Source organism: Dipteris shenzhenensis, chromosome 11, assembly GCF_047967505.1.
Source record: "Dipteris shenzhenensis isolate YYH24624 ecotype China chromosome 11, Dip_SZ_1.0, whole genome shotgun sequence".
NCBI lineage: Eukaryota > Viridiplantae > Streptophyta > Polypodiopsida > Gleicheniales > Dipteridaceae > Dipteris > Dipteris shenzhenensis.
In genome coordinates, this window is record NC_141606.1 from 55,459,557 (window position 1) to 55,472,843 (window position 13,287).

Here is a 13,287-nt window from a genome sequence, read left to right on the forward strand (position 1 = left end):
GAGGAGAGGAAGGAATTTCGGGTGGAGAATTGTCGGAGGGAACTGGAGTGGAGACGTCATCAGTAGAGAGAATAGAGGAATTTTTAAGCACTGCTCTTTCATCGAAGACCACATCTCGGCGAACCAAAACTTTGTTTGTACGAGGATCAAATAATCGATAAGCTTTGGCTTCTGCCGAGTAGCCAACTAGAAGACAAAGTTCAGCACGAGGTTCGAGTTTACCGCGAGTATCATTGGGAGTATGAGTGTACGCGCGGCAACCAAAGATTCGAAGATGAGAAATAGAAGGACGATAGCCATAAAAGGCCTCAAAAGGCGTCATGTTCAGGATGGGTTGAGTAGGACAGCGATTAAGTATATAGACAGAAGTATTGACGGCTTCAGGCCAGAGACGTTCAGGCAACTCGGCTGCAAAAAGCATGGAACGGGCCATGTTCATGACAGTACGTTGTCGCCGTTCGACACGAGCATTTTGGGAAGGCGAATTTGGAGATGTAAGATGGCGTTGGATGCCATGCTCTTGAAGGAATTGAGTGAATTCATGGGAAATGAATTCACCACCATTATCACTACGAGCAATCCCAATAGACTTGCCTGTTTGGTTCATAACCAAGCGAGCCCAAGTAGCAAAGAAAGAAAAAGTGTCGGATTTCTCTTTCATGAAAAACACCCATTGATAGCGAGAGTAATCATCCACAATTAAGAGAAATAATGTGAACCATTGAGGGAAGGAACAGGAGATTTGCCACTAATATCGAGATGAATTAGACGCAAAATCTCACTGGCTCGAGAAGTGGAATGAGAAGGAAAAGGAGTGCGGCTTTGTTTACCTAATTGACAGGGATGACAAATATCTTTAGCGCGCGATAATTTAGGTAAGCCATCAACTAGATGATCCCGAGACATTTCATATAAAGAGTCATAGGACAAATGTCCCAGACGATAATGCCATAATCGTTCTGTGTCAGTTGGATCTTTTAGGGTAGCATTACCGTAAAGCCGATGAAACTCAGAACCGCAAGGGGAGGGAGTCGCAAGAAATTGATTTATAAAGTACAGACCATTAGGCTGAGCATCACCTCGAGCTAGAAGGAGTCCCGAGGACTCATCTATGATGTCAACATGCATCTTTGTAAATAGCACTGTGCGACTAAGGAGGCAAAGTTGATGAACAGAAAGAAGATTGACCCCTAATTGGGGCACATAAAACACTTGATCCAATTGAGCAAGTTTGGGACCTTTGTCAGTATCAAAAGTTATTGAACCAACACCATGAATAGTAGCAACAGAGTTATTGCCACAACGAACTCCCCCTGTTGCCGGTTGGCGAGAAATGAAGAGATCAGGATGAGGGGTCATATGATGAGTGGCTCCACTATCCACAATCCAAGAAGATTTAGAGTCACATGAAAGAGTATGAAAAGCTGACCCAGATAAGGAAGAGGAGGAGTCAAGCTCGGTGATATGGATCAAGGCTTGAGAAGTGAAGTCTAGAGAATCTCCGGTGGACCAGTCAGACAGACCTTCAGGAGTTATAAAGGGAGGAGAAGGAGTGAAGTGATTAGTGACATGGCCCTGGGGTCTCCAGAGACCAGTGTTCGAAGGAGGAGGAGGAGGACCACCCCTAGGACGCCAACGAGGTGGCTGAGGAGTCGTGGTAGGGGGCTGTGGAGTCCAACGGGGTGGTTGAGGAGTCATGGTGGGAGGCTGAGGAAGAAGGCCTTTGGCTTTGGAGCGACATTCATCGTCAATATGCCCAACTCTCTGGCAATGCTGACAAAACCTATTCTTTTTGGGAAGGGAGTGCCAGGCGGGTTTACTACTAGAGGGGTTAGGAGTAGGAGAGGGCTTTCCGGAGCTAGGTTGATCTTTTGGAATCCCGGAGAGAAGAGCCCCCTCTGAAGCATGAATGCTATGTTTTTGGTGGACCTGAGAGTAAAGACGAGCATAACGCAAAAGTTGACATTCAAACTCATAAAAAGTAGGAAGAGAAGGTTGAGAAATGATTTGTTGCATAAAACTGAAATACTTGGGCGGAAGTTTATTTAAAAAGAAAGTAACTTGGTCATCCTCGGATTTGGGAGGACCAGTTGTGGCAAATTCAGCAACTAACCGCCGGTAATCGGCTAGTTTAACCTTGAGATCATCGTCAGCAAGAATCTAGAATTGTTGGAGATCATGGTCAAGATTGATACGACGAGTACGATCTCGAGCTGCATAGCGGTCAGTGAGATGTGCCCATCGCTCAGAGGCAAGATCAAAATGCTGTAATTGAGAGTGAAATTCAGGTAAAAGACCTTGCATAATTTCAACAATGGCAGTGGCATTACGATGTCGCCACGAACGAACTACCTGAGGAGGATAAACATGAGGATCAGGTGGCGATTCGGTACCTTGAACGAGTTCCCATAGGTCTTGAGAATCAAGCACATGGCGCATAAGATTTGACCATGTGGTATAATTAGACCCATTAAAACGAGTCATATCAGTGAAAGCATGTTTGGCTGTTGCAGAGACAAGGTGAGGGGAAGAAATAGAATGATAGGGAGAAGCAACCGGTGGAGGCAGAAGAGAATTGGGAATAGTAGCAGAGTGAGAAGAAGGGAGAGGTGGCATCACCGGAGGAATAAAGGAATTTGAAAAAGGTCCTGAGGGGGAGGGATGAATATGAGAGGCGGGATAAGACATGAGAGGTGAAAAAGAGGCAGCGGGAGAGATAGAGGGAAATAAACTATAGGAATCCAGTGGCATGGGAGAAGGAGGAGGATGAGAAACCACTGGAGGAAAGATGGCAGCGGAAGAGATGAGAGGGAAGGGAGGGAGGGAGGGATGTGAACCGAAAGCAAACTCATTGTCAGACGCATTTCTCCCTTCTCGTCTGCGAGTGTTCACATGCATGTATGGATCTGTGTCCTCGTGATTACTTGTTCCTATGCCTTGCATAACAGAAGGAGTTGCACTAAGGGAATAGGGCATCATACCTTGCACTGATTCTTGTGGAATAGGCACTGTCGAATAATCCAATGTTCTCATGCCGGCCTGTCCTCTTTCGTCAGGGGATACTTGTTCTTCGTTGGCACCGAACTTGAGATGTTGCTCAGCTTCTTCTGAGTTGAATAGAGGTCCTTGTTGACGTATTGGAGAGAACCGTGGAGAGGTAGAGGCACGAGGTGTGCGGGTACCTGCTTCAAGTTCCTTCCATTTCTGGAATTCAGCAAATTCTTTAAAGAGTTTGGAGAGGTATTCATCACCTTCAATCCTAGCAGACTCTCTCTCGACATATGTCGAAGGTGATGGTTGAATAGAGGTTAATTCAGGCTGAGATCGCTTCGGAGAAGAGGGAGAAGACATCTTCAGGTGATGATTTATCTTCCAAGCTTTCCAGATCAAGGCTCAGGTGTCGATTGGCACACCTGGCTCTGATACCATATAAAGAAAATACTTGGAGACAAATAAAACAATACTGAAGACAATCAATGGCTGAAGAAGATATATATATCACAAACGGAACTTAGTACAAGTGAAGAGAAGCTCTGGAGGAAACAAACTTCAGTCCTGACAACTGTAGTGGACTTCTGCACTAGCTCCACAAGTTGGAACTGAACCAAATCTGAGACAGCAAACTAATGAAGGGGTTGCTGCAGATTTGGAATAGAAAGAACAGAATCTGGAGCGGAAGTTGGAGGTAGATCTGGAGCAGAAGTTGAGGGCAGATCTTGGAGCAGAAGTTGGAGCTGATCTGATGCAGAAAGGAGAGCAGAACTCAAGCAGAAAGGAAGGCTGTTCTGGAGCAGAGGGCAGATCTGGAGCTGAAAAAGGGGACAGATCTGGAGCAGAAAGGAGGACAGATCTGAGCAGAAAGGAGGGGCAGATCTGGGGCAGAAAAGAGGGCAGATCTGGAGCTGTAAAAGGGGACAGATCTGGAGCAGAAAGGAGGACAGATCTGAGCAGAAAGAAGGGGCAGATCTGGGGCAGAAAAGAGGGCAGCAGAGGAGGCAGCCAGGAGGCAGAAGTTGAGGCAGCAGAGGAGGCAGCCAGGAGGCAGAAGTGGCTCAGGGTGTGCAGGAACCTCTGGAGCTGGAGGAGAGATAATATGTGAATACCTAGCCCCCCCCCCCCTTTAAATAGGAAGGGGCAGAAAAAGGGTTGACCGACCTGGTCAGATTTGACCGACCAGGTCAATCTGGTTGGCCAGATCTGGTCGGCCAGATCTGGTCAGACCAGAAAAAAAACATTTTTTAAATAATTTTTTTATTTTGTTTCTCCTCTGCACCGGGGCTTTTGACATTTCTTTGGTTGTGGTTTTGGCCTCCGATTCGGGGTTTCTTTGACAGGATTTGGAGAGGCACCAGTGGTGTTTGTACCTGTTTATCTGGTCCTGGAGAATTGGAGATTGCCTGGCTTAACAGAGTTTGGGAATGTTCCTGGATTCATCTAGGTATATGGTTTTGCCGTAGTAGCGGACATGCTAATTTCACCTTGTGAAGTTTTCGTCCAAGTTGCGGCTTGCTAGTGTTGCGATAATTCTTTCTATCTTAAATGGTGCGTTGCCCTACCAGCTAGATTTATATTTAGATGCTCGTTTAGGAGAGACTAAAATGAAATCGTTTAGACTTATGAGTGACTCTCGTGAGATTGAAACTGCACTATGTTGTGTTTTTAGGGGATGAGTTTGGGAATCTAGGTATATAAAATCTTATTAAGGAGACTGCACAAGCAAGGAATGACTTAGGTTCTCCGTAGAAATTTGCTTCCTAGAGAGAATTGACAAGATAGTCTCTAGAAATGCCTTTGATGTGTAGAATAGTGTGCATAAAGAAACAGAGGAATGGCGTCAAGCCGCTTTGAACAAAGAGGAGGTCTTAGCTTTCAAGAGGGGTGGTCAAAGGAGTTTGAGATGATATCGACAAAGAAGCATCATATGAGAGGATTTGAGGCGGAGGACTTGTCCAATTGTCTTCTAGATGCCAAAGACTTCCCTGTTTTATATAAAGTAGAAGTTAGCTTGCAGAACAAGAGAAGATGGGGACACCAATTCAAGTGGCAAGTCCTAGAAAGAAGAAGAAAAAGAATGATAAGTAAAGGTATAGCATGCTTGACCTTTAATGTTTGTGGGCTAATGGATCCTAGTAGAAGCTTGGAGCTTGCGAGTTGGCTAACAAGCAACACACTATCTCTTACTTTCTTAGCGCTTCAAGAAGTTAAACGTAAGGATGATGTGTTGATTCAGAGACTAAGGAATGTAGATGGAAGAAGGAAATGGTTTTTTACTAATCATGAGGAAGGAAAGGGAGGTATCTCATAGGTATTCTCCTGCCAATCCGTGTGGTGTAGGAAAAGAAGGGCACCTCGTCGACTTGCTCGGCAAGGTTGCCCCTGGAGGGCCAGAACCACTCTCCTGGATCCCACTGAACCTCCCTCAAGGGCCTACCCTCCCAAAGCCAGAGGCGCCATCTAGGGCCAGCTTGCTCTGGGATACTGGGAGGATCAATGTGCCACTCCTTCCCCAAACGCTCCACCACTCTGATCATCTACCAATGAATCCCATCGAGACTCCCATCCATCTATGGGTCTCTCTCAGTGAGTGCTTGGAGTAGGCCTCCAGGTCCTACACGAAAAAAACTAGGCTACGTGCTGCCTCGCTACATCATCATCCTCAAGGGGACACCGGTCCGAGAAAACTGACCCAACCATCTGCTGTCCATCCACACGCAAAGTCCCTTCCACTAGGACCCAGGGATGGCTAGGTCAATCTCTCTCATCCACTGCCCTGCCCCTCGCAAATGCTCTAAGGCGCTGCCGCTGCCTCCATGGGTAATCTGCTCCATTTGCCAAAGGAGCCGGTGTCCACTGTCCCAATGTGCCCAACCAATGTGAGCCTGCTACCCGAGCATGCGCCCATCCTGATCCTTGATCTCCGAGTGCCAAACAAGGGGCTGATGCTCGAACTCCTCTCTGCATCGGGACGGAGCATGAATGAGACCCCCTGCTAATCTTTGCCAGACCCTATGGAGGCTTCTCATCAAGGGGGAACCCTTCCCCGTAAGGGGGGCCTTTGAGAGGATCCATCTATGTGAATGCTGCTACAGCCCCCTAGTGTGTGGGGTGGTCCTGAGAAGCCCTCGTTGTAAGAGGAGCTTCCGAGGCTTTGCACTTGGGGTGAGGCCGCGCACAACCAACTTGCCTAAGAGGTCTGTGCTCTGCATTTCCGGATCAATGATATCGAAGCCTCCCAATGCCTGCAGCATGATCACCGTTTGCCAAGCGACCTAGGCTCTAGTATTCCTCGTGCCGTCCGATCCTGCCCAAAGGAAGTTCCGAACCAACCGTCGGAGCTGCCTAATGCACCCTTTCTGTTTGAGAGTTGTTCAAAAATTAAATTTATAGTGTAGAAATCAAGGGGAGTCTGAAAGAAGGCAGCCTCTCTAACATCATGCCCTCTTCTAGCTGTGATTGGTGCTGGAAGTGAATGGCAGAGTATTGAATAGCTGGAATGAGTGAGATATGATGGTGGAAGCATTTATTGGAATAACAGGGAAAGGAATGGAGATGGATGTACAGGGAGACTTAAGGAGGCAAAGGGCTGCCGATTTGACGTTGATAGTGTCTGATGGAAGGACAGCTCCCATATTTTCAGATGTCTGCTTGAGTGTCTTCTATCTTGGGAGGTGAGAGAGGCAGGGTTGTGGTTGGGTTAGGGTGTGCTGCACATGGATTGGTGGAGATGGAGGAATGGGTGTGGCTAGTGATCTTCTTGTGGATGCATCTTGTTTGATCTCATGTGTTGCGGACTGTGTATTGTGCATATGGATTTGAGAGAGTGATTCATTTGGAATGTCTTTAGTTCATTGAATTTTTGTGTGCATGTGGGGAAGAATGAGTGGAATGGACTTATTCTAGTCTTACAAAGGTATATAAGGATGAGTGGAATGTTGGCTTGCTGCCATTTCTAATGCATGCCGCATGTTTTTTTTGGCTGCAGGTGCATAGGAAGGCTTGCAGGGATTTTGTTTGCAGATGCGTACATTTGCTATCTTTTACAGCCTGCTCCTTGGCGATTGATGCTCGGAGGCTGGTGTTGTGTTCTGTAGCCACCAAGTTGAATGCCCCACACCCGCTGCCAAGTTGTGGCTTAAAATTTGCAGGCGTGCGGCTATCGTCCCCTTATCCTAATGAACAGTGTTCTTCAGTGGCAGGGAGTTATAGACAGAGGATAGGGCTGTGGATATGAAGAGCATAGAAGTGCTAAGAGAAAGCTTTTCTTCAGGTACGTACACACACACATACGCGTGCACACACTCTTTTTTTAAATAAAAAATTTGGGGTGAAAATTTTGATGCTTTATATTACAAAATAGATTCCCCTGATAAGGGGAAATCAAGAGTACATCAGCTGAAAATTTCAGTATATGACAAGTATACATTGTAATCTACGTAATGAATTTGCAGGCAATCAAAGAGAGATTGCTGCAAAGATCATCAGAAAAAAAGAAAAGTAGAAAAGGTAGGATCACCAAAGACTCTGTGGTCTCTATCTTTCCAGAGAGTGCAGAGTGCCCAGTAGGGAACCCATGAAAATAACAACTCAAACTCCGCTTGGCAAGGATAACCCCGAAAGGCCAAAAAGACTTGCCAAAGGTAGCATGAGGAATTCTCAATCGCAACCGTTGCCAAAGAAGGCCCAAGAAGTCACGGGTGGCGGGTAAGTGCCAAGAAATACGAGACACAGACTCCCTCGGAGCCAAACAACGACGACACTTTGTTGGAGCAATACGTCGGCATGCTAGACCCCAAGAGAATGCGCCAAAAAAAGACCTGTTGTCAAAGAGAGGCCTTGGAATGCCACATCTGCCTCAATCTTTTCTGCCACCATTTGGCCGGACGATCCAAACGCCAAATCTGATTTGCCTGAGCTACAGCCCATGGTGGAGGCAATAGAACTTTATATAGAGAGGACCCTGTAATATTGGATAGCTTCAAAGGACGAATGGCCGAGTGTGATGAAAGAAGAGTCCAATCCTGAAGCCGGCCCTGAAGCCCTAGAGGCGGTACCGGCTGAAAAAGCAAGAGCATACGAGTAATAGCCTCCCATACAGGGCGATGGTGCATCTCTAAACCATACTTTCCAGCAGCCAAAGGAAAGGAAAGGAGAGTGCCATCATCATGAATGACATCAGCCACATAATAGATCCCTTTGGAATTAAGGAAATATGAACGTCGAGGCTCTTGCAAGGCCAACGGTGGGGAAAAAACCCACGACTAGTGGATGCTCTTAGCTCTCAAAGAGTTGGCCTGCAACAACCAAATGTAAAAGAATATGCTTGCATTCTGAAAACATTCGAGAAACAAGAGGGCAACATTTGACCTTGCCTTCAATATGACCTAGAAGAAAGTCCCATTGAGTAGGCCGCCGGCAACCAAAAGGAGGGGTGGTGATTTGTAGAAGCAAAAAGCGCATCATAGCAGCCCAAGGGTGATCACCATGTAAGAATTGTAGCATCCATTTCCCCTTTATGAGCAAGAATATGCACGTGAATATTAAGAATATTCAGCCCCCCATGCATCTTTGGCGAACCTAACTGCTTTACTGGAAGCATGTGCAAGCTTTTCCTGCCATGTTTGGAACGCCAAAAAATTTCCATGATGATGGAGATAAAGGAGGAAATTGTTAGAATTATTGTTATAATTTAGCAGTGACCAATGTAATGTAATAAGTAGGTTAGGGGCACTTTTCCCTCACTTAGAGGTTTTTCCCCCTAAGCACAGTTAGTTCACTAACTACGGTTAGTGAAGTATAAGGTTTTGTCACTTAGACAAAACCTATCACTCTCTTCAGTTGTAACACTCTTCTATTGCAACTATCGTTTTCAGCTCTCACTCTCTTGCTCTCTCCCTTTCACTCACATTTGGTATTAGAGCGGGTTGACTCTGCTCCGTGCTTTCTTGCTCGCAATCTCCCTGCTCCAAGCTCAACAGCTTGCTGCCCATCCTTACCAGCTCCTGCACCGTGCAGCTTCTGTCCGTACAACCGTACAGTTCGTCGCTAGCCCATACAGACGCCGTACCATTCCGTACAGTTGCCCGTGAATAAGTCCGTATAGCCATCGTTGGCTGTTTCGTACGTCCGTACCAGCTCGTCGTTAGCTCGTATAGTTCGCCGTACAGCCCCAGCCCATACAGCTTCCGTACATTTCGTCAGCCCGTCCAGCTGTCGTACGCTTGTCCGTACTTGCACGTGTTGATAGCGCCATTCGTACCTGCACGTGATCCGTACATTCGCACGGATCTGAGGCGGCGTCCGTACAATTTGCCAGTCCGTACCCCGTCGTACAGTTCGTAGACGGTACAACCGTACAACTCGTCCGTACAGCTGTCAGATCCGTGCATTCGTCAGATCCGTACACCATACTGTACGCAACCTGTCCGTACAGCCTGATTGTACATTCCGTACAGTTCCGTACATTTGTACGGAGTGTGTTGTTCGAGGTAGATTTTTGCTTTGCAGGCCATTTTGTGGGCAGATTTGGACACATTTTGTGTATTGGGAATTTTGTCAAATTTGCGGCTTTTGCATTTGTTATAGAGATTGCAAAAATTTGGGGCTTTTGCAATCACACTGCAATTTTGCAGTGAAATTTGCGGCTTTTGCAGGCACAGAGTAATTTGTGCAACATTTGGGGCTTTCAGACCATTTGCCCCTTTCTGGTTGCAATTTCAAGCCACAAATTGGGGCTTTTGTGTTGGGAGAGCAATTTTGCAGGTTTCAGTTCACACTACCTTTCTGTAAGTGTTTTGAAGCACTTTTGGCAGGTTTTGGGAGAGATTGGATGCTCTGGCAGATTTTTGACAAAGACATTACAGAGATTTGAGTTGCATTTTTAGCCAGTGTTTGGCTGTATTTTTTGGGAATTGTGCACTCCATTCCCAGCAAGGGAATTCAGATTTGCATTTGCTGTATTTTCTTTCTCAGACATGGCCCATCAAAATTAGAATGATTCCCAGTTCAGTGGTCTCACAAGAGGATAAGCTGGATGGTACTAACTACTCCCTCTGGAGTTTTATGGTACGCAATATTCTGATTTCTCGTAATTTGTGGGACTATGTAAATGGGGATGAGATCCGGCCAGCAAATGTGGCACCTAATACCCCTCCCCAGCAAGGAGGAGGCAGAGGTCGTGCACAGGGTACAGCTGCAGCACAAGTTATTGGTGCAGTTATACCTAACACTCCAGAGCAAAAGAGATGGGATTCACGTGATGCTTTAGCTTTGTCATGTATTTCTCTTTCAGTTAAAAGATTCATCATTCCGCATATCTGGTCGTGTAAGACCTCAAAGGCAGCATGGGATATTTTGGAGAGCATGTATGCAGCTCGGAATGATGCCAGGGTGTCTTTTTTGAAAAGAGAATTGTCTCATACACATATGGAAGAGGGTGACTCCATGTCAGTGCACCTCACAAAGCTACAGGATTTACGAGAGCAATGATGCCAGGGTGTCTTTTTTGAAAAGACCATTGTCTCATACACATATGGAAGAGGGTGACTCCATGTCAGTGCACCTCACAAAGCTACAGGATTTACGAGAGCAATTGCTGAATATAGATGAGATCATTCCTGATTCACAGATGATTACCACTACTTTGAATTCTCTTCCTCAGTCTTATCTCAGCTTTCATACCTCGCTGAATTTGTCATTGAGGGGGGGTGCAAATTCTCTCAATTTTCACGAGTTGATAGGACTTCTGTTGCAGGAAGAGCAGACCAGGAAAAACATGGCTTCACAAGCAGGTGAACATGCCATGCTTTCAAAATTCAAGCCTAAAGTAAAGGGACAGGCAAAGACATCAGCAAATCAGCCTTCCAGTGGTTCAGGACAGCCTTCTCAAAAGGCTAAGGGTGATGTAGGTAAACCCAAGAAGAGGGGAATATGTCATTACTGCAAAAAGCCAGGTCACTACATTGGAGAAAGCAAGAAAAGGCTTGCAAAAGAAAAGAAAAACAGCTCCGGTATGGCTGTTTCAGATTCAGCTCCTCATGCATCTAACAATGAGCAAGCTACAGCCAACTTTGTGGAGCACGACTATGCCTTCTTGTCTTGCATTTCAGACTCTCAGTTGGCTGCTCCGGATAGTACAGCCACTTGTAATGATGACTCTTATGCTTTTCTGACATGCAGTTATGATTCTTCCAAGGATGCATCAGCTTTCAGTGTCAATGAGACACAAAATACATGGTATTTTGATAGCGGTGCCTCAAAGCATATCACTTCCAGGAAGTGTCTTTTTAGATCTCTGCATCCACCACCCGTTGGTAAAAAGGTCACATGTGCCAACAAGTCCTCCTATTCAGTTCGTGGTACAGGAGAAGTTGAACTTACAGCCATTGATGGCTCAATATTGAAAATTTCTGATGTCTTGTATGTGCCTGGTATAACAAAAAATCTACTTGCAGTGTCCACTCTTAACAGAGCTGGATTTCAGGTCATTTTTGAAGATGACAAGTGTGCAGTCCATGACAGAGAGCATGACTATGCCTCGAGATTGTCTAGCACTTTGTTATGTGGTCTTTTTCAGCTTGACATGTATGATAGAAGACCAGCAGATGCTCTTGCAGTTTCCACTCCTATTGCTGCTATGCAGAATGCAGAGTGATGGCATGCCAAATATGGACACATGCATTATGGCAGCTTGATGACGCTTCAAAAACATGCTATGGTTGATGCCTTGCCCCCTCTTGAAACACCTCCTCCACATGCCTGTGAAGGGTGCATTCTTGGTAAAATGCATAGATTTCTTTTCAAGAAGGATGGATCAGCATAGATTTCTTTTCAAGAAGGATGGATCAGTAAAAGCTGTTCAAAAATTACCTTCCGTTATTTGTAAGGTACCAAGTCTTTTGGCTTGATGTTTCCCAGGGGGGGGTGACTTGCACATGCATGCCTACAGTGACTCAGATTCGGTTGGAGACTATGACACTAGGCAGTCCACAAGTGGCAATTGTTTCTTTTTGGGCAAAGCTTGTATTTCTTGGTTAAGCAAGAAACAATATAGTGGCTACCTCTTCATGTGAAGCTGAGTACAGAATTTGAAATAAAGTACAAGGTAAAGCAAATGGCCCAAGAGAAGACACCAAGACCTGACACGTTCCCTGTGGAATTCTTTCAACATTAGTCACTCATAAGGTTGAAAACCATAAACTCCATCACGCATAGCAGGGAGTAGCTACTATGACATCCCCACTGAGGTCATCAGCGCCCAACAGTGGGTGTAGACCATAGTATAAAAATATGCTCTTGTTAGAATTATTGCTATAATTTAGCAGTGACCAATGTAATGTAATAAGTAGGTTAGGGGCACTTTTCCCTCACTTAGAGGTTTTTCCCCCTAACCACAGTTAGTTCACTAACTATGGTTAGTGAAGGATAAGGTTTTGTCACTTAGACAAAACCTTAAGTGACAAAACCTATCACTCCATTCAGTTGTAATACACTCTCATCTAATTGCAACTACGTTTTCAACTCTCACACTCTCCTGCTCTTGTTCTCACCTTTGCTCTCTCTCTCCCATTCTCACATTTGGTATCAGAGCAGGTTGACCCTGCTCTCTGCTTCCTGCTTCCAGCTCTAGCACGCAAGCTCCATCTGTTCACCTTCCGTACAGATTGTCCGTACAATTCGTACGGACTAATACCGTACATTCCGTACTGTACCTATGACGCCTATACCAGCACCTCCTGCATCATCGCCGGACAACCTCTACGTGCATACCCGTTCCGTACAGACCTGCGTCGTACTGCAATTCCTACGCAGTATTTGTCCGTACGTTCGTCGTACATTCCGTACAGCTCGAAACAATCCGTGGAGCACCATCCGTACCAACGCTCCGTACGCTGTATCGTCGTACCTGCTCTGCTCGTCATCCGTACCTTGTACGGATTTCATACGCTGTCGTACAACTCTATGCACTAGCTCCGTACTGGTTCGCCGTACAGTCCGTATAGCTCGTTCAGCCTCTTTTGTATAATACATCGTCGCCAGCCGTACATCGTCCGTACCGCACGTGTGGCGCCGTACATACCGTACAACCTACAGCAGACATATCGTCCGTACAGTACGATCATCCGTACTTCTATCGTGCAGTCACCGTACCAGCAGGGCCTTCTTCAGCAGAGGATTCTTTGCAAGGGCCACTTTGCAAGCGTAGTTTGCACTTTGCATTTTGTGGATTGGACAAATATTCCAGGAAGATTGCAAATTTATCAAGGTTTTGGGGCTTTTGTAAAAATTTTG

The 13,287-nt window shown here is 45.9% G+C and overlaps 1 protein-coding gene across 1 annotated transcript in view; it reads left to right on the plus strand.

Moving 5' to 3' along the window:
* The window catches only part of LOC147897207 (uncharacterized), a 114,664-nt gene that overhangs the window by 8,042 nt on the left and 93,335 nt on the right, over window positions 1–13,287 (plus strand). Inside the window, exon 2 of the mRNA XM_087381286.1 lies at window positions 6,983–7,267. Within this exon, the coding sequence (XP_087237412.1) occupies window positions 7,228–7,267 (40 nt within the window). The 5' untranslated portion in view covers window positions 6,983–7,227. The remainder of the gene's footprint in view (window positions 1–6,982; window positions 7,268–13,287) is intronic.